The sequence below is a fragment of the Oreochromis niloticus genome, linkage group LG13 (assembly GCF_001858045.2).
Source record: "Oreochromis niloticus isolate F11D_XX linkage group LG13, O_niloticus_UMD_NMBU, whole genome shotgun sequence".
In the NCBI taxonomy this organism is placed as follows: domain Eukaryota; kingdom Metazoa; phylum Chordata; class Actinopteri; order Cichliformes; family Cichlidae; genus Oreochromis; species Oreochromis niloticus.
Window position 1 is genome coordinate 34,357,920 of NC_031978.2, and position 24,688 is coordinate 34,382,607.

Genomic DNA, 24,688 nt, shown 5'->3' on the forward strand with positions numbered 1-24,688 from the left:
CTTGTCTCTGCATTATGTGCATTACCTCTCTTGGAAAATTAAAACTACAGCAGCTTTTTATAGTTTTTTTCATTCACTATCAGCTTACACCAAAAGTCTACTCTGAAGAAGATTATTCAAAGCATGCAACACAGAATAAAACAAGTTTAAATTAAAATTAAACAAATCAAAATCTTGTGGACATATGCCTTTTACATGTTGGTAAAATATTTAGGATGAGATGGAGATATAACACTCATGCACCCTGAAAATTATGAAGGTCTAAATATGTATCAAAGGGACTCACTGAACATCAGTGGATTTTTATGGGGCAAACGTACTTAAACTAGCCACTGTGACCATTCCTGCAGAGCAGAATGAATGATACTGATGGGGACTAAGAGGGTTTGTAGTTAAATTCCTGCTCTTACAGGATCAGTGAGTGTCTGTTTAAGGATTATTAACATATTTTTACATCACTATGGAACACCAGCATTTCTGCAGAGGACAGAACTCCCTGCTTTAATCTACCATGATGCTCTGTGTTATGTTGTCATGGCAATATGAAGTCAAATAAATACAAATATACAAAAATGGACATTTAAAGGAGGACAAGAAGACAGGCAAGTGGAAGAGCTTTTGAAGCAGGAAAACTTTTCTGGATTTCTCTTAATTTAACTGGAAATTTTGCAAATACAAGTCAAGGAGGAAACAAGGAGGCAGGAGGCAAACTATTTACAAAACAATCAGCTGTTCTGCATTCAATAAGATGCCACACAAATTATTTTTGCCACTCCAAAAAAATAACTTCTATTCACTATAAAGGAGAACATCACAGCCTGATACCTGCAGGTCTGACAGCAGCAGTTATATCACTCCTGTTTCTACCTGGAGACAGCAGTCGCCTCATTGTTCTAACACACAACACAAAACTATCCACAACACTACACACTAACTACACAAGACAACAAAACACACTAACCACAAACTCCAAACACGCTAAACGTCACAAATCTCTCACATCTCAAAACTCGCTCTCTCTCTTTTTCTGCTGTCTTTCTCTCTCTCTCTCTCTCTCACTCTCACCGTCACTCCTAAAACTTCCCCTGTTTTTTTTTGTTTTGTTTTGTTTTTGTTTGTTTTTTTGTTTTTTTTGGGGGGGGGGTCATAAGCAGAGAGTGCTTGCTAGCGCTGTCTTTAGATAGTAAAGGTGATGAAACTATTGAGGAAAAAACACCGCGTATATATTGTCCATCATGACTCTGGTTTTAGGTGGCCTATCAACACAATTTAAAAACTGGTATATATCACCTTGTTGCTTTGTCTTTAAGTGGTCATGTGATTGGCTTACCACGACTCCTTTATTCTTCCTCAATCAAACAGCAGCACTCATGCGATTGTTTTGCCCCCTTAGCTCCAGGTGTTGTGCCAAAAAGTGATCGTGATTACCGTCCGCGGGAGCGCGCGCAGCTGCTTAAAGCTATAGCGTCCAGATTACTTACGTAGTCAGCTGCTTCTGTGCAACTGATATAAGTTGCGGTAAGCTGAACACAGCTTCAACCGTCTGTTTGTTGAAAAATAGTAACGGACCGCATTTTCTTGTTAGTAACTGTAACGGTGTTGTAACGATAGGAATAGTAATTAGTTAGATTACTCGTTACTGAAAAAAGTAACGCCGTTAGTAACGCCGTTACTTGTAACGCCGTTACTTGTAACGCCGTTACTTGTAACGCTGTTATTCCCATCACTGGTTAGGATCCACTTCCCCAGAAATAGAGTATTGGTGAATGGGCTCGACAAACAGTTTCAAGCCGATCTGGTTGACATGTCTGAACATGTGGCAGATAATGATAATGTGAGATACCTGCTAACATAGATGTAATCTCAAAATACGCATGGCTTAGATGCCTCACAACCAAGACAGGGACCGCTGTGTCAGCCGCTTTCGAGGATATACTTAGTGAGGGAAGGATCCCTATGAAACTACAAACAGATGAAGGCAAAGAGTTTTATAATACAACAGCTAATATATAATATGATAATAATATAATATAATAAAACAGCTAATGAAGCGATATAATATCAAGCATTTCTCAACAGCTAGTGAGGTTAAATGTAATGTTGTCGAGGGATTCAATCGTAGCTTCAAGGGTAGAATGTGGAAGTACTTAACATCTGCCAACTCCCGGAGATATGTAGATGCCATACCCGATCTCACACAAGCATATAACAATGTTTATCACAGGGCTACCCAAATGGCTCCGACAGAGGTGAATAAGGATAATGAGAAGCTGGTCTTTAACATATTGTCCAAAACGAAGCCTCAGAGGGAACTGCGCTTTAAATTTAATGTTGGCGACACTGTACGAATATCAAAACTGAGAGGAGTGTTTCGAAAAGGATACGAGCAGACCTACACCGATGAGATTTTTACAGTCAAGGAGCGCATAGGGAGGCAGCCACCAGTGTAAAGACTAGTGGATCTAGCAGTAGAGGTATTGAAAGGGACATTTTATGAGCCTAAGATACAACGTGTGGTTGTTGATAAAAACAAAACATTTAAAATTGAAAACATATTGGCTAGAAAAAAAGCGTGCCGGAGAAAGCTGGCACTAGTGAAATGGCTAGGATGGCCCACCAGCTTTAATGGTTGGATTCCAGAAAAAGACATCATCGAGGTGTGATTAACTCAGATGATGCAGCTCTGCACACATTCATTCAGCACTGAGCAGAGACTGAGGAATGAAGCATGAATAAAAAGAACAACAATGCAGGCTTCCCATATGGAAGAGAAATAGAAAAAACTTATAAAAGACTTGCATAATTTTGGCTTACTTCATATAGTGAATCATATAAGGCTTATATGATTTACTCATGAAAGTGGCCACTTTCTCATTGCTTTCATATATTGTTTTAGTAAGTATCCAAAACATACAAGTTTCATTTATATAACTTTTCAAGGGTTCTTATATCTGTTTTCACTCTTGTGTGTTTTTCATACAACTTTCACACAAGACAGATACAAACTTTATAAGATTTATATATATCTTTTCCATATGGGTTTTATGTAAGCCTCTTCTCGAATGCTTTGGCACATGTTTTAGAACAAAGCTAGCAAAACCTATTGTTTTGAATCAGCCGTTTGAGGTTGCTGTTATAGAGATACAGCACCCCCGCATATGGCTGTCTTTTCCACAATCAGATTCGCGAGTGGAAATTTGTGACCCAGTCAAAGATGAAACCACAGCCGTAACTGTGATTGAGCTGTCTGTGGGTCATTATGCATCTGTGGAACAGATAATAAAATAAATTAATTTTAAATGTCAGCAGCACCAAGCCACAGGAGACATTAAAACACAATACAACACAGTTAGTAACCATGTCAGTGTTATGGGGCCTAGAGGTACCATTCTCACATTTAGAGGGAGACTGGCAGAAATCCTAGGATTCAAAACAGAAGACCCGTTTGTACTTCATTATAAAAACCCATACGCCCCACATCCTGCAGACATATACGGGGGAAAATATGACATCTTTATTTATGCAGATATCGTTGATTACCAGCTTGTGGGCGACGCCCACTCCTGGCTTTTAAGGGCTATAAATATTACAGACAATGACCACCGTGTGCCTATTCTGGAATTTGACACCCTGTACTACACAAGTGTGTCAAAGACATTAATCGACGACATAGAAATTGATTTGAAAGACGACCAGAATCAACACATACCCTTTTTATACGGGAAGGTGTTTGTCACGCTCCACTTCTGTCCGATAAGACAGCATTTTTAAAAAGAAAAGGATGGCTGTCTACAACACAGATGAGCAAAATATGTAAAATACTATGTATCACAGCTGGGGGAGAGCTCGGAGGGTATATCGGGACCAGCACGCAATATGGGGCAGGTCTGGGAGGCTTGTTCTGCAGCTTGTTTAGATTTGTGGTACTGCTATTTAAAAAAGGAGTCAGCATAGTCAAACCCCACCTAAAAACAGCCGCATCAGGCATAGTGTCTGATGTCATATCCAACATAACCAGGTCCTCATACACTAAGCAGGACGGTAACGGCTTGTATGTGTATACGCCCAAGCCTTCTAAGACCCCACCCACAGTGCACCCGCTGTCTAAAAGGCGTAAAACCACAAAACCTACCAGGAGACCCACCAAACGGACACCCTCACATGGAGTGAAAAGACCCAGAACCAGTCGTTCAAAAACTGCAGCGTTTGACATATTCTAAATGGCTCTGTTACACAGTCAATTTGGAGAACATGTAAAAACAGAGCTGGACCTGTTTACTGTTCCCTACACACAAACTAGCATTGAGAAAAGTACATTTATTGAAACCCCCCCAGTTTCTGCAATCACCGATGTAGGACCTATCGAGTTTTACATCTCATCGTCCGGAGAAGATTACCTGGATCTAAATGACTCATATCTATACTCGTGTAAGAATCACAAACGCCGATGGCACAAACTTAGCTAGGGACACCAATGTAGGATTTGTGTCCCTACCAGTGTTGGGTAAGTTACTTTAAATTAGTAACTTAGTTACATTACTAGTTACTTCTCTAAAAAAGTAACTCAGTTACTTCAAGTTACTCGTTACTTTCAAAGTAACTAGTTACTAGGGAAAGTAACTTTGGTTTTACTCAGAATTCTCTTGTTAATGTGTTGCTTCTGTAACTGGATACCCAGCAAGATTGCCAGTCTTCTAGCTTGCTTACTTGCCACAAGTGCACTGTGCCACCTACCAATAGAAAGGAAAAAATAATGTGCACATTTCCACGAGAGAAATCCCACGCCTGGACCGTCGTTGACCGCCGCCATGATTCTAGCCTGCTTTTTACATCCAACACAAAAACTGCAGTCGTGGTGCTTTTGATTGTACTCAGAACTTGGAAATTCTGCCTTCTGAATAGGAAGATGTAGGTAACACCAGACTGCAGATGAGCTGCATACAGAGCTGGACTGGGACAAAAAAATCGTCCCGGGCATTTTGACTAGAGACCGGCCCACCATTATAGGAAAAATCATAAAGCCTTTGAATGAAAATAAACACTGTTGTGACAGTGATGTACACTGTTCTGATGGTATATATGTATCAATATATCAATTGTTTGTTGTAAGACTCAGATAATTATTTTTTTAAAAGCGAGACATTTTAAATGAGAATAATAAAGAAAACTATTTCCTTGTCCCCCCCTTTCCCTGTTAATGCCCTACATGGACCCCTGGCAAAAATTTGCTAGACCCGCCCCTGCACAGTTACCAGCTGTCAGCTACTTAGAAAAGGATCCTGGTGTTATTTGTCTCTCAGAAACAGCTCATAACTTCCCTTCAACTCATCCATGTCACCTAAAAGGTAAACCTGTTTCTCCATCACCTGTTCAGCTCTGATGATTCAGTAAGGACATCTCCTGGTTTCATCTGCATGTTTCCCTCTCACCAGATAACCAAACCGATATCATGACCAGCAGCTTTACAGCTGTGGCTCCAACAAACATCAGCTGATACTAGAAATTAATATTAAATAAATTCTAACAACAGCTGATCAAGCTTAAACGTGCTGCTGTTGTTTAACGCGACATCCGCTGGTTTCCTCTTTCTGGCGCAAAGTGGGCGATAAATAAACAAGAGAGAAAAGCCGATCAGCTGATCATTGATCAGTTTCGTGATTGAAGTAGAAACAGGAGAGGAGAGAATGAGAGAAGAAGAGGCAGCTGTGCAGCTTCAGCTTTGTGTCTTTTTCATTGTAGCTGAAGTCCGGGACAAACTGTGTTCCTTTTCACCTCAATACGAAACGCGTAATATTTTCTCTGAATACGAGACGATTCTGTTTTTTACTGGACGGTTGGCAACTCTAATAATTAACCGTATGAACAAAATAAAGTTCAACATCAGTAACATAGCACCCACACAGCTGTATAGAAACTCCGTCATGCTAGCTAGCACGCAGTACGAAAATGTCAGCATACCGAAAATAAACTCCACCTAAACTTGGTTTATATCTGACTCCGATAGACTGCAGGTCATAGCGTCTTACCTGAAGTTCAGTTCACCTGACACTCGGACCGGCGGCCGCTTCGGGTCTCTCCTCTTCCCTCCCTTTTCCTTCATCCACCTGCTGGCTTCCACCACTTGCTAATGTTATTGAATCTGTGGAAGCTCCGCGATATCCACCACACGAAGTAACGAGTAACGAGCCTATCTAAATCCTAGTAACGAGTAACGCGTTCCTGGTTTTGGCATAATAACTAGTTACCGTGCTCGTTACCACAATAATAACGTAGTTACTGTAACGCGTTACTTAATAACGCGTTAGTCCCAACACTGGTCCCTACCTATAGAACTATCAGCCGTAATCGGCAGGATTATCAATAAAAACACACATTTTCTAGGCGTGATAGCCTACGATCAGTTACCCACTGGAAGGCTTCAAAGACTCCCGTCTATGGCTATTGTAAACACCCACCCTTCTACAATGCCCGGGGAACACTGGCTTGCTGTTTATATTTCGAGAGACAGACACGGTTATTTTTTTGATAGTTTTAAAAACTCGCTAGACAGTTTTCCACCAGCGATAAGGATGTTTCTTCTAAAAAACTGTTCCACTATTTTATATTCAGGAAAACAAGTGCAGAACGAATTCTCCATCACATGCGGTCAGCATTGTGTATTTTTTTATATCATATACAAAATGGTGTGTCTTATACACATTTGCTTAACATGTATGGTACTAATTTAATTTGTAATGATGCTATGGTGTGTCGTTTTGTCAACAACATTGCAGTATGCAGCTATTATGCGTGCGTGCAACGCAGATACTGATGTGTACTAGTGAGAATAATAAAAACAATATGATAGCATGATTTAATTGAGTCAGAGGTATTTATTATCAAAATTTTTCGTGTATATTATAGATTCACACCATACGTGTTTTAACAGTAGTAAAAGAAATCAAACATTAACCAGTAATAAAAGACATAAAATATTTAACAGTAATAAAAGAAAAACAAACATTAACCTGTCATAAAGACATAGTATATTTAACAGTAATAAAAGAAAACAAAACAATTTTAGTAGCAATAAGTGAAAAAAAAAAACCCCAAAACCCCATTACAGTAGATAAACAACAAGCCATCAAATATTTTTAGCAGAAAAAAAAAAAAAAAAAAAAAAAAAAAGCATTTCTGCTGTGATTATAAAACACAAAAGTCTGAATTTGTCATGGTCCTGGGTCAGTGACCCTGTCACGGACCCGGCTCTGGAGGACTCGGGGGTCCATGAGCAGTGTTGACTGTTATTATTATTATTATTACTACTACTATTATTATTGTAATTATTTGGTGATGTGTGTGTTTTTCTGCACAATGCTGTGTTATTCTGTGTTCCACTCGTTATATGTTTAGGCAGGTTGTGGGTGTGTATATGTGTGTCTTCGGGTGTGGCTGTTGGATGGAGGACAGCCACCTGCAGGCCTGATGGGTGTGGCCCTGCGGGAAGACTGACCACGCCTGAAGTCCCTGCCACACACACCGGTTGCTGATCAGGGCTCGTCGGGGGAGCTATTTAGGAGAGTGTTGGAGCTCCCACCGGCGCGGGATCATTGCGTTGTCATCCCAAGTTAGTGTGTGTCAGTGTATGATAGTGCAGTTCGTGTATGCCGCGGGGGTCAGTGTTAACGGCTGTTTCTGTGGTTTTCCTGCAGGAGGAAGAGTGGACCAGAAAGGCAGCATGCACGGGGTGTGCGGAAACATGACAGCGAGGAGCACGAGCACAGACGCCAGAGGGGAGCACACACACGGGAGTCAAGGGAGCAACGGGGATTCATTGTGTTTACAGCTTTCACTGTTAATAAAGTGCACTGTTTGCATCGTAGAATCCTGTGTTTTGGGTCCTCCTTTCCCCACATCCCCACGGTTTGCCCTGGCAAACCATGACAGACCCAGTGTTTTTGGTTGTTGTACTTTTACTTTTGATAGTTTTATGTATCAAAACTGTTGTGTTTTGGTTTCCCAGGGTTTAGTTGTGTTCCCTGTGTTTGGTGTTATCCCTGCCTGTGTATCCGCTTTTATGTAGTAAGGTCTCTGTGTTTAGTTCACGTTTCTTAGTCTGTGTCTTTGCGTGTATGTACTCCTGTTTCACTTTGAAGGTCCCTGTCTGATGTCAGTGTGTTCTGTTACGTTTCCCTGCCTCGTCAGCTGTGATGTCTTCCAGGTGTGTTCCCCTCCTGTTTCCCATCCCTTGATTCCTGGTGTGTGTATTTATAGTGTGTGTTACCTCGTCCTCGTTGCTGGTTTGTCTGCATCTCTCTGTCCATCATTCTGTGTATTTCCCTGTGCCTCCCTGCATCTGGTTAGTTTCTGTTAGTTTTTCCCAGTTTAGGTTTTCTTAGTTTCATGCTCCCCCTCGCCATCTCTGTTTGTATCTTGTTAAAGGATTTTTATATGTATTCTGCTTTATTGTAGTTAAAAAATCCCTAGTTGTTTAGCTTCATTTAAAACTCCTATTTCACTGTGTTTCATGACAAAGCTTGCATGAGGAAATACCACAGGTGCCTCCACCCTTGCTGAGTTTGCTGAGATAAGCTTGACCAGTTCCTATTTTTAACTGTTTGAACATATGTTTCATGCTTATCACCTTGTAAGGAGTTGTTTTACACACAAGGGGCACCGACCTGACATATTTTAGGAAGGAGCAGTGTATAAATACAGAGGGAACTGATGTCTCAGTGTGAGTCTCCACTGAGATCACCCATGTATATACATGTTTGAGTTGTGTCTTTCTTTGCTTGCTGAAACGATTCTTTGACATATCTACATTTGATTAATAAACTCACTTGCATCAGAGCTGCCGCATCTTGGGTCCTTAATAACTCACACACGGCTTGCCCCGGCAACCCGTGACAGAATTCAAAAATCCAACCACTCAACAGGACCCCCCTTTATTTTATTTTTTTTATTCTTTATTTTTTTAATGTACTATGTTGCAACGGTGCCCCCTCGGTGTTCTTTTTTGGCGTGTGTTTTAAAAAACCAGGGTCTTCAGTCAGTGTGTGATTGGTTTTATACATGGCGATGGTCTTACGTATGCCTGTGTTTGATATGGCTGATAACAGTATGTTTAAATCTGACATGGCCTTTAAAAACTCTGGCCAACCGATAGGTGTCAAACCCTCAGAAGGTGTGTGCATGGTTGTGACGGCTTTAATCAGATCATAAATGTGTGAACCCAGGATGGTGTGTTTATCAACAACGATTTCGCCTTTGTCATTGTAAGAAATCAAGTCTGGCGAATGGCTCAGCGCTGATAGAATAAGTTCTGCATTCCTCCTACTCCTTTTAGGTATGTGTGTCAAAACATTCTCCGCAACAAAATCCTTCACCGCGTAAACAGGTTGGGTGTCCACCGGCAGGGGTTGCGCATCCCTGTTAAATTGTTCGGGTAGGGAAAAAGACAATACATTCTTTTCACGAGCACCTTGTCTCACAAGCGCTAGATGTCTTTGGAGAATATCACAGTATTTTTTAGCTTTCTCATACATATCTATGTCAAATTCTTGTAATACTTCTGGCATCTCCTTGTCCAACTCATTCTGAGCCTGTTGTCTGATGCTGTCTGTGTGCTGCTGCTGCTGCTGCTTTAATAAGTCCAACTGGTGTTGGGGCACCAAAAACATCTTTTGCACATGTTCCATTTTCACCTATTTGCTATCAGACTGGTTATGAAAGGGATTGTAGCCCCTAATAACGGTAGTAAAAACCCGCCAGATTGGTTGATTGTCTTTCTCTTTGTCAAAGTTTTGATCTTTTTGTCAGCAATCAGTCTGATTATTGTTTTTTTTGTTTTTTTTAGTGCGTTCAGTGTTACACCTTTACATTTAACATGCCCAGCAATGTGTGATACGCATAGCATTTTGGCCCAACGGAAACAAATTCTACTATGTAATCCTCCGCACCTCCCTCTCCAAAATCTAATTTGCTGGTGAGATCCCCCAGAAACGGGCCTAGAGGAGGCATCCAGTCGCCAGGGCGTGCCGTGAAAATGACACTATCCATGTCACAATACAGCACGTGCTGCTCCAAGTTGTCTACGTGTGGAGTGGTCATAATAGGTGAGCGCTCCTATTTATGGGTTTTGGGATCAAAGCAAAGTTACCATGTCATAAAGGATCGAAGCAAAGTTACCGCATCACAAGGGATCAAAGTGATTCTAATGTATGCGCAGGCGCACACACATGTTTGTTTGTGCAATATTGTTCACACTAAATTTGACCGTAGGCAATTTAATATGAGTCAATCAAAGAAAATGTTAGTTTTGGAGAATTTTGAAATTACGAAACTGACAATTACGAGAATTTTTGTTCGCGTATTTGTGTTTTTTTCTTTTGCATAACATGTGGAGCTTTTCTGTATATAGTCATGTCGTAGATTTCGGAGCAAACAAGAAATTGATGAAAATGTTCTATTTTATTTTAACAATCATCAACTGCATATGCAGGTTTCGTACGGGTGCTTGAAATCCTTGAAAAATCTTGGATTTTAATATTGTAGTGCTTCTTTTTCGGATTTGGTGCTTAAAACGTCTTGAAACTGTATTTCATTCACCACAAATAACTATCTGATTGAATAGTTTTCTTATCAGATAGAGAAATAAAATGAGTTGCAAAGTCTAAAAGCAACATTTCTCTGCCTGGGCTGCCTTGTATGGAGGACCACAAGAGCCACGCGCATCGAAATAAAGATTTCTGTGCTTAAATAATGAATTGTAGAATAAATTCTGCATTTGTAAATTCATTTTTGAATTCCAATTTGATAAACTGCATTTCAAAATCCTTTTTCCAATTGCATTTCAAAAAACATTTTTGAATTCCAATTTAATAAACTGCATTTCAAAATCTTTTTTCCAATTGCAATTTAATAAACTGCAGTTCAAACTCCTTTTTCCAATTGCACTTTAATAAACTGCATTTCAAAATCCTTTTTCCACTTGCACTTTAATAAACTGCATTTCAAAATCCTTTTTCCAATTGCAATTTAATAAACTGCATTTCAAAATCCTTTTTCCATTTGCACTTTAATAAACTGCAGTTCAAAATCCTTTTTCCATTTGTACTTTAATAAACTGCATTTCAAAATCCATTTCCCTTTCCTGTTCGCTCCGGGATTAGATGCTGGATTAGCTGCTGGATGGACTACTTGCACAATCACTTCCGCGTTCTATGTAGTCCTGCCCCAGTGCTTCCGGTATGGTTAAACCATGGCGACGTTCTACACTCGCTGCCTACAAGAGCTCCCAAAATTGAACATTGCTGATGTTCATCGGATTTGCAGAGTGACGACTACCCCAGCCAGCAAATTAGATAAAGGATTTAAGTTATATGCTGCATCATATATACACAACTACTAAGGTAAGAAAACGTAAATTAACCGACAAAGAAACGTTAGCTAACGTCAAATGCAAACACTACATTACTCCGCTATGTCCTTCATTTGATGTCAATTCTCTACATTACATGTTTTCTTAAACAGTGTTTTATGTCGTCCGAAACTATAGTTGAGGTTTTCTTAACTAATGTCACTTTTGTTGTTAGACACTGTTATAATAACGTTAGGTAGTTGGCTAACTAAGGAGGTAGTTAACTACCTAATGCTACTCTTGCTAAGTGTAAAGTACATATGTTTAAGACGTGCTGACATGAGTAATACAGAAATAATGCTAATGGTCGTTGTATCTTTATTCAGTGTCCAATAAAGACAGGTTGTCAGGGGAGGTTGGTGTGAGAGCCCTGTGCTACAGGTCAGTGAGGAAGAGTGAGGCACCACACAGACTAAGTGTAGGCAGGAAGCTGTGTAAAGTTGTTAATCCCCGTTCAGTGGGGTTCACTTCATTTAAGCATTAGTTAAGTGCATTCCTAAAGGCCCATCAACTTGAATGTTTTCCTTGTCTCCCTGCTTTATCACTCCTAATTTGACTAGTCAGATAGTTTAATCAACGTGTGTTTGGGTGATCAGAAATATTTGACACCAAGTTAATACTGCAAATATACACAATCTAAGTTATTACAGTTATCAGGGATGGTTAAGTTGTTTTAATAGGGAGAGAAGGAAACACTAAGCATTCAGGAGGGTAAGCCTGTAGGGGTCAGTAACCATAACACTGAACTATGTTCGGCTCTTCCATGAAGATGATGTTACATTTTTAATTTTCGTTCTTTCTTTGTAGATTAAGCTTCTGGATTCATCGCCGGTGGTACTGACACATAGCCAGTGCTCCTGTGTGGCAGGCGCTGTTATGTGCAATCACACTGTGGCACTGCTCTTCCAAACAGCACACTACTCACAACTCAGAGTGCCGGTTGTCCCCCCTGTGCATAGCTGCACGGAATCTGAACAGCAATGGCACAAGCCACGGACAGTGGTAATTTAAATGAGGTTAAAGTTTTTGAATTAGTCCATGTTTACATATGAACAGCAACACCATCCATAGTAAATGTGTCTTCTGTTAGGGTGTGAAGCCAGGACCCATCAACTCCATGATCTTCACTAAGCCGGTACCAAATAGGATGGCCCAGACTGGAGTACGGTAATTAGATTTGTAAAATTTGGTTTCCTGTGTTACAAATGCATGTTGCTATTTGTTCATACATACATACATGTGTCAGAATAGGTATTAATTTACATACAACATTACAGTTTCTGAAGACAGCTAACTCAGTCATGTACATATACATCCCAGTCTCTAACTTATGCACCACTGTTTTACACCTTTTAGTTTTTAGTTTAGTTGTTGTTCAGTATAATAACCTTCTTCCTTACATTATTGTCATTGATGTTTTCTTTAGGAGTGGCTTCTACAGAGGCATTGTGGGTCCGTTACCAGATCCCTGCTTGTTCAGAATAACGGAGGCATATGCAAAATTTAATATTGAGGACAGACCACTTGTGACCACAATGAACATGAGACCTGATAAGCCCCTTGTGGAAAGTGCCTTTGGGCTGGTGCAGGAGGGCAGTGTTCTGTCATATCAGCAGCCGGTTTTGACAACCCGGTACATCACACTACACCGTGATGCACCACCAACACTGCACTTGCCTCTGGAGGGGTATGACATCTTGCCATCAGATTGTGTGTTTGTGTGTTCAGAAGAAGAGCTTCTGCATCTGAAAAGCTTGTCTGTAACTCTGGAAATGGCTCACAAAATAGAGGAAGCTACACGTGAGCAAAGCTCTTCGTCTGAGTGGCATCAGCTCCGCAGGCCCAGAGTGACTGCCTCTAGGTTTCGGGAGGTGTGTCACGTCAGAGGCCAGAGCTCGGCAGAGTCACTAGCAGAGCGTATATTGAAGGGAATAAGGCAGACAGCAGACATGAGGAGAGCAACTGAGATGGAGCCTGCAATAGCAGCAGACTATAGTAGGCTAATGAATGTTAACTACTCACCCTGTGGTCTGGTCATTCACCCCATTGCCCCCTGGCTTGCTGCATCTCCTGATGGTGTTGTTTTTGACCCCAATGAATACCCCCAGTTTGGCCTTGTGGAATTCAAATGTCCCAATGTACAAAACTTTATTGACTGCAAATATGTGCAAATGGAATATGGTACCCCTAAACTAAAAAAGAGCCACACATATTACTGGCAAGTGCAAGGACAACTGCTCATCAGCGGGATGCAGTGGTGTGACTTTGTTGTGTGGGCACAAGAGGACTACCTAGTGCAAAGAATATACATGGATACAGATGTGCACAATGCAATCAGAGAAAAGGCTGACTACTTCTTTTTTTACATAGTGTAGAGATTAGAAAGATATGTTGCTGCTATTTTTATAATCATCATTACCATTGCACTAATAATTAATATTGATATTGCATTCAGACGTTCAAACATACTGGTATCATATTAGCCTTTATTACAGGTCCAGTTATAACCACTTTAAACTGTTGAGTTGAATCTATAATCTTAAATGTTTATTTGCAGACTGCATTGTAAAAGAAAGGCCTAACGCTGAGTATACTCTGTGCCAAAATAAGACAGGAAATTACATGCTTTTGCAGAGCGTGCTTTTTGCAGAAGTGAAACCGAAAGCAGAGTCTCAGGAGACCACCAGTTTATTCTTTATTATGTTTTATTCATTTATATCTTTTGATTAAGCTTTTAGTAGAGGTTCTTGATTAAAACATTTATTCAACATATTACATATATAGTTCCAGTTAGGTTATTACATGTAAGGATGAGCCTCTGTTCTGGTGAAAGGTCAGAAGTGCAACGGGTGAGATGAGAGAGCATTTAAGGTCGAGACACACATACAGTTAGTGGGTTCATTTATAGGTGAAAGTTTAATCATGTTTTGCTTGCAACTGCAAAATTGTGCCTGCATACGTGACAGTTTGTTGCAGAACTGAGCTTGATGTTCCAGAAGATAAGCGTGGGCAGGACGAGTGACAGGATGCACCTGGCGACAATGTTCTTTTCAAACTATGTTAAAAGTCATTGTGGTTTTGGTTTGACGTATGCATGTATTGTATCGGATGACGTATGAGGGGGCATCGGTAAATATACCCTGATGTGATAAAACCATTCTTGTGTAGTTGCTGGGCGGAGATCTGATGCTGTCTGCGTACAGCGTACCATCTCCCCACGCTGCGTGTGTTCATTAAAAATCATCGTTTGACTCCACCCGGCCGGATCAGTGTGTTATTTGGATTTCCTCCTGTATCCCTCCTTAATTTCGAATCTTAACAATATATATGCCAAGATACCTGTGTTTGGAAAAATGAACAGTGAAAACATAGCAAAAAGGAAAACAGATCCTTCAGGCTGGCTGGAACAAAATAACTGATGTTTTATTTGCAATGCATTTCATGAATTATTTTGTTGTTACTTGTTGTTACATGTTACGTTTTATGTGAAATCAATAAACTGTTATTTAAGCAATGGCATCAATTTCATTTTTTAAAAAACACACATTAAAACATTGAATTTCTGTAGAACTTATTTACATGGTAAGTATTTAACACTCCATGCCTAGCATACTGATATACATTTAGACAATAACACAACTGAGGAAAGAAAATGACAAATGGTATTTTGGATGTTCCAAAAGCACAATGTCACTTATGATTTTAAACCGATTTAGTGATTTACTTTATAATTTTGATAAACAATTTTGTTGAATCTGAATAGTAATATAGTATTATAATTAAACAGTATTATTAACGTTCAACATTTGCAATGAATTAGAATGATCAATAACTGGAACTCAACTATCAGCACTCAAGTACCAGTTCTGTAATCAAGTATTGTCAGCTGAGAAGGAAGAAATGCAACTGTAGTGGCCTCAGCTGCAGGTCATTTTCCATAAGTTACTTGTACTGGCACTGGTGTATTGGGAAAAAGCCATCTTGTCTCACTTAACCCATTTTTTAACTAATGCTGTGTTCTGGTAATTTGACAACATACATGCTACTGCAAACAGTTGGTTGATATTGTAAACATGTGACATGGTAATGATGCTATCAAAAAGTTTGTTCTGTTTTATCCTCCTAATGACTCGCTCCACATGTACCCTGAGTCTGGCTATGGCCTGCGTCTCCTTAACCTGGTATGCTGGCACCTGCTTCTGCTTAGATAGAAAAGGTGGGCAGTACACTTTGCATTTACAACAATCGGTGATTAGGAAGCCCTTATCTACCATCACTGCCATGTCTTCAGTCAACTTCTCAGCAATGCCTGATTGTTTGAATAGTTCCTTGTCACTAACCGAACCAGCATAGAGATTAGAGATGAATGTCACTGGACCATGTGGAGCTATGCCAACCAGGGCTTTCATCGTACAGTGGGATTTGTACGAAGAGTACATTTCACTTTGGAGAAGTGGTGAGGATGGTGTCTGACACCTCAGCTCTGTACAGTCAAGGATCATCTGGGTGTCTGAGAAATCTTTGAATTCCTCAGGGAGGTAAGCTTGCACTTCTTCACGTGTAAGCCAAATGCATTGAGACCCCAGTGCAGTGGCAAGAAAATTTGTCCATGTTGCAATAATGCGGCTCACTGTGGACTGGTGTATGTTAAATCAGTGTGCCAGGTCCCTCTCCTTCAAACCAACTGACAGGAAAACCAGGACAAGAAAGAACTCGTCAATTGGCTGTAGCAGCTGCCTCTGGAAGGTGAAAACAAAAGGGAAAATGTTACTCCTTAAGCTATGAACTAGTAAAATTATGCTTTTCTTGGCTAAATGTTTTGTAATGGTTATGCATACCATACTGTACCATGGGGTAAACAATGAGGTGCTGTAATACACAGGTGTATGTATGTAAAGGATACTGAGTCTAGTATGCTATTGTACATTATGTAATGTTATTGTACATAAATACAATAACATTACACCTCTAGTTCTAAATACCAACAAACCCATAACCTACCGTTGATGTGCCTGCAGGTGTCAACACTTCTTCGTTCCTATTGGCAGCTGACTTGGCTCTTGAAACCCGGATCATTTTATAGATGCAAGGCTCAATCAAAATCCAAAATGCCATCAAATGATCAAAGCTTGGAAATCTATTCATGAGAGAGACATACATCGTGTCAATCGTTAATTAACATTACACACTGACGGAAAAATAATGTAAACTGTGACAAATATGCTAATGGTATGCTACATAACATAGTCTGATTAAGAGTCTGTTTGGTGTTGTATTTTACCTGTAGCATTAGGATATCTTTTAAATACTAAAGCATCTACATGAAACATACAATCAGCAGAGAAAAAGTAAATATCTATTTTGTTTTCATTAAGACTGGAAACACTTTCGAAATTTAACTGATGGTGACCTTGGTATATTTTAAACAGTTAACTTGAATAGAACTTAGGTATACCTGGTATAGAATCTGATGTCAGTGTCGAAGCCAGCAAAGCGCTGTAACCCAAATTCTCGCTGGACATGTAACTCCTGCATTTCCTTCCTCAGAGTCTCTATGTCTTTGGACAGGTCTTCTGCAGCTGATGCAGATATGTCCAATGCAGACGGCTCAGGGACTGAGCAGTAGTCATGATCTATTGTAAGACTGTGCTCTTCTTGATCGTCAGGAGGAAATAGTTCAGGGCGTCGCTCCGTTCTCTCCCAAACACTACGCTGCGGTTGGCTCTATGAGTTGATCACTGGCAAAGTGTCTGCTGCAGACCCTGGTGTGAGAGGTAATCGTGAAATGATCCCGGTGTATATTTACCAGCCATTGTCTTCTCAAGTCGGAATGGGTCGGAAAGGCATGAAAACTTAGTATGCCGTTAAATTTGGCTGAAGCCGAACAAAGTGGGACACAGCAATGCTCGGAGTATTTCTTCTCCTGTTTTTGAAAATGTTCTGTTTTAAGTACTTTCCTTTTTATACTAATTCTGAAGTGACATTAGCGTAGCTACCGATAGATAAACAAACATACCGGAAACGCCCAAGCGGTAGTATTTGGAAACGGAAATACGTCACACGCCCTAGTGCAAGTAGTCCAAACGGTGCCGCTATTATAACAGTTAGTTATTGCAGGGTAATTTATGGAATATGCTGTGAATTTAACCAAGATTACACAGCAGTAGCAGTAATGCGAGTTACTTCCCCAAAGTGAAAGCTTTAAACGTTAGCCCGATGCTTAACTAGCCAACTCAAGGCTTTCTGATTGAAGGCTAAAAGCGGCGTTGTCACCAAGTAAATAGAATATTGATTATATTTTTGTGTATTACTGCAGTTTTTTCAAGTATTAACTTGGTGCTTTTGGCAACCTTAGGGGGAAATAATGGTAATATGACTGATCCATATGGGCACAAAGAATATACACTTTTTTGTGCTACCGAAGTTCCGTGGCTTTCATTCAAAATCTGTTTATCGTTAAGCAACTTAAACATTATAATGGCTTCAAACTCACATTGAGGCCTGTGGGGCACTATCAGCCGCTGAAACAGTAGACAAATGAATATTTCATACCTTAAGGCTGCCTGTTTATTTAAGGGAGATGATTAATACATTATAATTGTGTATAATAATATCACAGATGATAGATTAAATAGGTTTTTGATAGATGCTTGTGCATTCTTAAAGTCTTATATGTTGAATTGAACTGAGTATGTCATCTGTTCAAAGCCTCTCCCAGTCAGTGCTGTTCTGTATGCCTTTCTTACTGTACATGATATTTTTTAACATCAGCATGCTAAAGGACTTGTTTAGAAGAGACTGCTAATTTATATGCTAAAATATGTTTTTCTTTTTGGCCAAGTTGGTGAAAACACTTTATTATCCTCTAATAGATTTTTTAAATGCTTGGTGATCGTAGTACCCAAAACTAGCTGCATCAGGTACTTCCCTGTGTGTTTGGAGAGGATCAGAAGTCCCAGGAATTTAAAAAAAGCCCCCAAAACAAAAACGGCAACTAATTATTTATCTGCACAGCCGTACAAGTGGCTGACTGCTAGTTTGGTCTTCTGAGGCCGTGTCCTAGTCAGTGTGTCTCGCTAGATTTCTCTCTCTTCTGTTAATTGAGCGTTTTTTGTTTGTTTGTTTTGTTGCAGTTCTGGTTAATAAGTGAAATTAATAAAAGCCCCAGAAATATTGTAATTGCATCTCTGTTTGTTCTGTACTTGCTAACTGTCAATTCAGAAGAAAATGTAGCTGCTGTCTTCCTGTTGCTGTTTGCCAACAAACTCAGTTCCTTTGCCCGATAATTTACTTCAAAAAAATACCTACATATATATTTATAAGCTGAGTTATTATATAGCTGAATAATTATATCTTTCAATTAATAACTAATAATGTCTTATTTTAAAATTGTGTCTGTGTCTTTTAGCTTCTTCTGCTTATTATTGTTATCCATCCATTTTCTTCTGCTTATCAAGGACTGGTTTATCCGGGCAGCAGCCTAAGCAGAGAAGCCCACATCTCCCTCTCCCCAGCCACCTCCTCAACTTCTTCTGGGATAACACCAAGACATCCTCAGGCCAGCTGAGAGATATAGCCTCTCCAGAGTGTCCTAGGTCTGCCCTGGGCCTCTTTCTCCTTTTCTCATCAGCCTCTCTTCAACGTGAAGGAATAGCAGTTCTACTCTCAGCCCCTTTTGAGTAACTGAACTCCCCAGCCTGTCTTTAAGGGAGAGGCAACACCCTTAGAGAAAGTTCATTTTTTTCATCTGTCAGTCCTCTGCTCACCTCTCCCCAAACTTGTAAACAAGACCCAGAGAAGATTAAACTCCTCCGCTTGATGCTGCAAGTCATTATTTTTTATTGTCTTTTTCTTAATATATTCAGATAATTCTAAAAAATATATGTACAACAGTTTGTTTATGCAGTCAGCATTTGTATATATACAGCAGCACTCTCAAACAAGCAATAGTGAACGCACCTGTATGAGGCAAATTCCACAATTACAGTTCAATCAGTCCCCCCACTCTGACACTTTTTTCCACTTTAAGTGAGGAAATGGAATTAAATCTGCACACATCTTTATCTTTTTTGGACATATCAACATATCTTTTTAAGGTTAAGAGAATATGGTCATCAGATTGGAGAAGCTGAACAATCAGAGCTGTGATAATGATATTTAAGGTGTTTTGACTGGTTCATAATGTCAGCTCACATGAAAAAACATCCCATGCTAAAAGTTGCCGCTAGCTGCTGGTTGATGGTGAGCAGCACGGTGAATTTATTGTGTATTTTCCACAGTCTGTACAGATGAAGAGTAGCAGAGCTGGAGATGAGGCAGGAGGAAGAGTTGACTCAATTCAATTTCAGTTTATGTATATAGCGTTAATCACAACAACAGTCACCTCAAGACACTTTATACCGCAAGGTGGAGGCCCTATTGTAATACAGAGAAAACTAAAATGATCAAAACAACCCCTTTTGAGTGAGCACTTGGTGACTGTGGGAAGGAAAAAAACCATTTTAACTGGAAGAAACTTCCAGTAGAACCAGGTATAGGGAGGGGCAGCCTCTGGGGACTGGTTGGAGTTGAGGGGAGGGAGAAAGGACAAAACACATGCTGTGGAAGAGAGCCACTCTATGAGCTCTTCATTCAGTTTGTGGACTGTGGTTTAGCTTGACTCCATGATGTTTCTGAACTAATGCTTTGCTCAATTAATGTTGCAATGAATTATAGGTGGATTTTACTGATATTCTATCTTTATGTTGTCACCAAACAGATCTACAGATTTGGGACTAGCTACAGGCTCCTCCACCCCTGCTGACTCTTCTGTCCTGCCCAGGATGGCGCCCCTGGTGCCCCCTCGTCAGGTCCAGCAGTCCTACCGTCCATCCAACAGCTCCTTCTCCCCTCTTACAGCCCCTATGGGAGCTCCATCTATGGTGGCTACAGGCCTTACAGCTACAGCTACAGTGGCGGCTATGGTGGTGGCTACAGCCTGGGAGGATACAGACACACACCTCACCTTGAAGACGTCCCCCCCAGCAGGTTTGTGCAGCAGGTGGAAGAGATGGAACAGCAAGCACTCACATATTCATATGAATACATTTTGTTGTTTTGAGAGGTGTACTCAACACAGGACAGTGGCTGCAGGTGCTAATTGTTTTGAGTTAAAAGTAATTAAGGCTGCTGTTGTAAAGTTTGATAATAGAATCTGAACCTGGTAATGTTCAGGGCTGCAGTACACATGTAAAGATGAGTCTGCTTGTATGACATCATGTGCCTTTCTGTAACTCTGTGGCAAAAAAATTGGCTACTGTAAAGTAAAGGGATATATTTTGCTGCTATTTTTTATAATCATCATTACCATTCCATTAATAACAGTATTGATATTGCATTCAGATGTTCAAACATATTGGTATCATATTAGCCTTTATTACAGGTCCAGTAAGAACTACTTTAAACTGTTGAGTTGAATCTATAATCTTAAATGCTTTCGAAAGTTTTTTTTATAATCTTAAATACTGGTTACGTTGGTGTGTATGGGAGAGGTCCAGACTTCAGTGTGTGAAAGACTGAGTTGCAGGCTGACAGGAAACTCAGGCTTTTGCAGAGCATGCTTTGCAGGAAGTGAAACCGAAAGCAGAGTCTGAGTGCAAGTTATTTTGAGGAGTTGTGTGGATGATGCTATTCGAATAACCAGGTTATTCTTTATTATCTTTTATTCATTTATACCTTTTATTAAGTTTTAAGTAGTGGCATGTGATTGAAACATTTGTTTAATACATTTTATACATAATTCAAGATTATTACATGAGGATGCCTCGGTCTGGTTGCATAAGCGAAGAGGTGGAATAAGGGGCAACTGAGGTTAACCTGCATACACACATACACACACATACAGTTAAAGAGGATCATTTGTAGGTGAAAGTTTAAGCATGTTTTGCTATGACTGTGTACGTGACTGTTTGATGAAGAAGCAGGTGCAGGATGTTCGAGAGCTGAGGCGGCTTGTGGGAGACCACCTGCGGAGAAGATGGAAGCGAGTGTTCTTTTAATTGTGTCACAAGTTGTCAAATAGAACATTTGTGGTTTTGAAACTGCTGCATGTAATGACGTAGAGAGGGCGTCAGTAAACATACCTCGATGCTATAAAACTATTGTTTTGTCGCTGTTAGGGCGAGATCTGATGCTGTCTGCATACAGTGTTATATCTCCCACGCGTGTGTTCATTAAAAATCATCGTTTGACTCCACCTGGCCAGATCAGTGTGTTATTTGGATTTCCTCCGGTATCCCTCCTTAATTTTGAAACACTACCATATGACATTAGTTACTTTACAACTGTAAGGAAAAGCAGAAGGACTTGTTTTTGGTTAAGACCAGTTAAAATTATGAATGTCTTTAATTCAGTTTCCTTGCTTGGTTTAGACACTAAGTGGGCGAGCGAGGAGGACGACCACATGGTGGCCAGAGGAGAATATGACTTTACAGCTGCTTCAGGAGGAGCTTTCTATGCGAGCTGGAGAGATGGTCAACCTCGCTCCTAAAGGTGATGAGCTTTTTACTGGCTGCGGGACATTTGATTCTGAGTGCTTTGACCCAAAACCTTCTATTTTTGTTTTCCTTATCTTAGAAATAACAGATGAGGGCTCTTCTTTTGTGTGAGCATGCCCCATGTTTACAACTATCACAGTGTTTTCCTCTCCCTCGTGTTTAGAGCTACAGCCCTGTGTGCGTGGCTGGCTCCTGGCCAGTGTGGACGGTGAGACCACAGGCTCGTCCCAGCCAGCTACATTAAGATCCTCAGCAAGAGAAGAGACCGCCGGGCCACAGATATGGAGAGTCCCGCTCAGGCCCAGCAGGCAAACACGCAGGCACCCCAAACAACCTCAGCTGCACAAATCTGTGCCTCTCCTGCAGCCCATAAACGTACAGCATCTACCCGCATCATGTAGAGTACATGAATGACCCATCTCGTCTTTCAGCTCAGTCTCGTCAGATTCATTAAGTTCAGCTGTGTCCCCCTCCTGTGTGCAGTTTCCTCGTTTCCCTCTGCGTGTATTTATAGTAGTGATGGCCAAACAAAGCTTTCTGAAGCTTGTGTTGAAAAACGATTCATTACTCGAAGCTTTTTAACACAGTCCTCTCTGGTGACATCTGGTGGTCACAAATATGAAGAGCAGCTTGAATCTACAAAAAAATGACCTGCTTCATTATGATTGCCCACTCTACAGAGTGGAATTCACAATTCACAATTGGACGTCACTGATCACGTGACTCTGGCCAAACGAATCAAGCACCGACAGAGTGCTTCTGAAGCGGGGTGTTGGTGTTTTTTGACACGCGCCAGAGTGTCAGCTTCAAGTGGGCCATCACTAATTTATAGCATTTGTCCTCTTGTGTGCGTTACTGGTCCGTCTGTGTTCCTCCATGCTGTTTTTCCTGCTTGTCATCCTTTGTGTTACCTCCGTTCCCTCGTGTCCAGGTTTGTTATTTGGTTCTCAGCTTTCCCAGTTTAGGTTTTCTTAGTTTTGTTTCTCGCCTCCCTTGCCTTTGTTTGTATGTCACTCTCCATAAATAAAGCTCTCTCACATCAGCAGTGCCTGCATCCTGGGTCCTCCATTCATATCTCAACACGCAAACCCTGACATTTATTGTGTTGTTACATACTACTAGGAAGTGCTGAGAAAATATGAAATTATGATGCTATTTATATAGAGGCACAATACCAACACAGAACAGTGGGGACACAGAACCAAAACCTAAGAACTAACAAAGACATATCAAGAAATCAAAGATTAAAAAACAGAAAACACTGGGCCATCGACCCAGGACCGTGACATTCAGTTTCTCAAGGAGTAATCAAAGCAAACATTTTTTTCTTTTTATGAGTAAGAGATTTCCTTTATGGGTTACAAGATGGTGTAAGTTCCAGCACAGCTCATTTCGTTTGCAGAAGTGCTCCGAGGCCCCTATGAAACACATAATTGAAAGAATCTAATAAATTAGAGGGGTGTAGTAGCTCTGGTATGACTTTTTGTTCTCATGCTGCATGACGACTTTACTTTTTTCTTTTTTTTGGTGGGAGGAAGTTGACATCTCAGTCCATTGTGACGCGATCTTTGACTGGCTTATGAACTCTCTCAGGAGGAACTCAGCAGGAGAGGGAAACAAGGACAAACCCCGGCTTGGTAAAAAGGAACAAGAACAGAAAAAAATCAACACTATTACACATCCCTGAGCTGTCATTTACACCACTTGTGGCGGTTGATTTATTGGTCACTAAACGTGGAGTGTGTTTGGTGCGTCACTGGCTGCGTGTTATTTGTCGGTTGTGGGGTTTGGGCATTGATATTTGACATCACAGCAGAGAGGCTGGATGTGATGTCAGAACCCTCTAAATCTTGTAATTTACAGATATTTAATTCCAAATGATTTGACTGCATCATTGTGTCTTTGAGTTATGACCCAAACTCTCTATCAACTTTGTGAATAAATTCACATCCCCCTGTGACCTCATAATAACACCACAGTTCAGATGGTATGAATGAGTCATGAGGTCACACCAATAGTGACAACATCAGCAGTGACATCACTAAAGTTGCCAGGCGAGACCATAAATAGAACCTGTGACGTGGAGCCGGTACCACGATGCAGGTATAGACGCAAACACGCGAGGTCTTCTCACCCCGTTCGCAGACGCAGGAGACCCCACAAGGCCTCCGGTGTCCGCAGACATGGGAGAAGATACCGTCGCAGACATTAGACAATCTCAATAAACATGTAGGATGAACATCAAAACTGTGGTCCAATCAAGTTTTTTTTTAGGTAAGATATGTTGTTGTTGTTGTTTTGTGTGTTTGTTATCAATGTTGTGAAAAAAGTTAAGCTTAGTAAGCCATCAAGCACTGATTACGCGTAGAAAAGCAACAATAGGAGACAGAACAGGCTGCATGCTAATTAGAAGGTGTTATTATTCAGTCTGTACATCAAATAGAAGGCACTAACCACAAGGTGATCTTCAATGCATCTCTGTGTGAATGCGAATGGGGCAAGAAGATCCCCACTAACTGCATGTATTTACACTGTGGGAGGAAGCCGGAGAGAACATGCAAACTCCACACAAAGACCCTGGCCTGATGGGGTTAGGGTCCTGAGTTCGATACCCTAACCCGGAACTTAACGCAGGACAGAGGAAGGGATGAGTGATGTTCATGTGTGCCCAGGTGTATGATGTGGCTCTTTGCGGTGACACAGTAAAAAATGTGGCTCTTTGTCTCTGACTGGTTGGCTACCCCAGCCCTTG

At 40.6% G+C, this 24,688-nt stretch overlaps 1 protein-coding gene and 2 long non-coding RNA genes across 5 annotated transcripts; all 3 read left to right on the plus strand.

Moving 5' to 3' along the window:
* The first annotated feature begins 7,217 nt into the window (after positions 1-7,217).
* LOC109204774 (uncharacterized) lies at positions 7,218-8,796 on the plus strand. The gene is made up of 2 exons (XR_002064269.2): positions 7,218-7,606; positions 7,692-8,796. It is a non-coding gene; the product is annotated as an uncharacterized LOC109204774 (long non-coding RNA).
* A 2,382-nt stretch (positions 8,797-11,178) lies between these two features.
* Positions 11,179-14,007, plus strand: LOC106097322 (uncharacterized). 3 transcript variants are annotated; one of them, XM_019366439.2, is made up of 5 exons: positions 11,179-11,393; positions 11,728-11,782; positions 12,209-12,403; positions 12,492-12,568; positions 12,828-14,007. In XM_019366439.2, the coding sequence occupies exons 3-5, from the start codon at positions 12,278-12,280 to the stop codon at positions 13,774-13,776; spliced, it is 1,152 nt and encodes a 383-aa protein (XP_019221984.1). In that variant the 5' UTR covers positions 11,179-11,393; positions 11,728-11,782; positions 12,209-12,277; the 3' UTR covers positions 13,777-14,007. The 3 variants fall into 3 exon arrangements, with proteins under 3 accessions (XP_019221984.1, XP_019221982.1, XP_019221985.1); XM_019366437.2 differs by lacking the exon at positions 11,728-11,782; XM_019366440.2 differs by lacking the exon at positions 11,179-11,393 and having other exon boundaries at positions 11,674-11,782.
* A 4,943-nt stretch (positions 14,008-18,950) lies between these two features.
* On the plus strand, positions 18,951-22,973 carry LOC112842027 (uncharacterized). The gene is made up of 3 exons (XR_003213599.1): positions 18,951-20,428; positions 21,811-21,931; positions 22,100-22,973. It is a non-coding gene; the product is annotated as an uncharacterized LOC112842027 (long non-coding RNA).
* Positions 22,974-24,688: the final 1,715 nt, after the last annotated feature.

What these genes read in the sequence shown, in the direction of transcription:
- LOC106097322 (XM_019366437.2), top strand. Translation starts at nt 11,364, where the DNA reads ATGCTGCATCATATATACACAACTACTAAG. An exon ending in ATATATACACAACTACTAAG is followed by an intron (nt 11,394 to 12,208) that starts GTAAGAAAACGT and finishes CTTTCTTTGTAG; the next exon opens with ATTAAGCTTCTGGATTCATC. An exon ending in GGCACAAGCCACGGACAGTG is followed by an intron (nt 12,404 to 12,491) that starts GTAATTTAAATG and finishes GTCTTCTGTTAG; the next exon opens with GGTGTGAAGCCAGGACCCAT.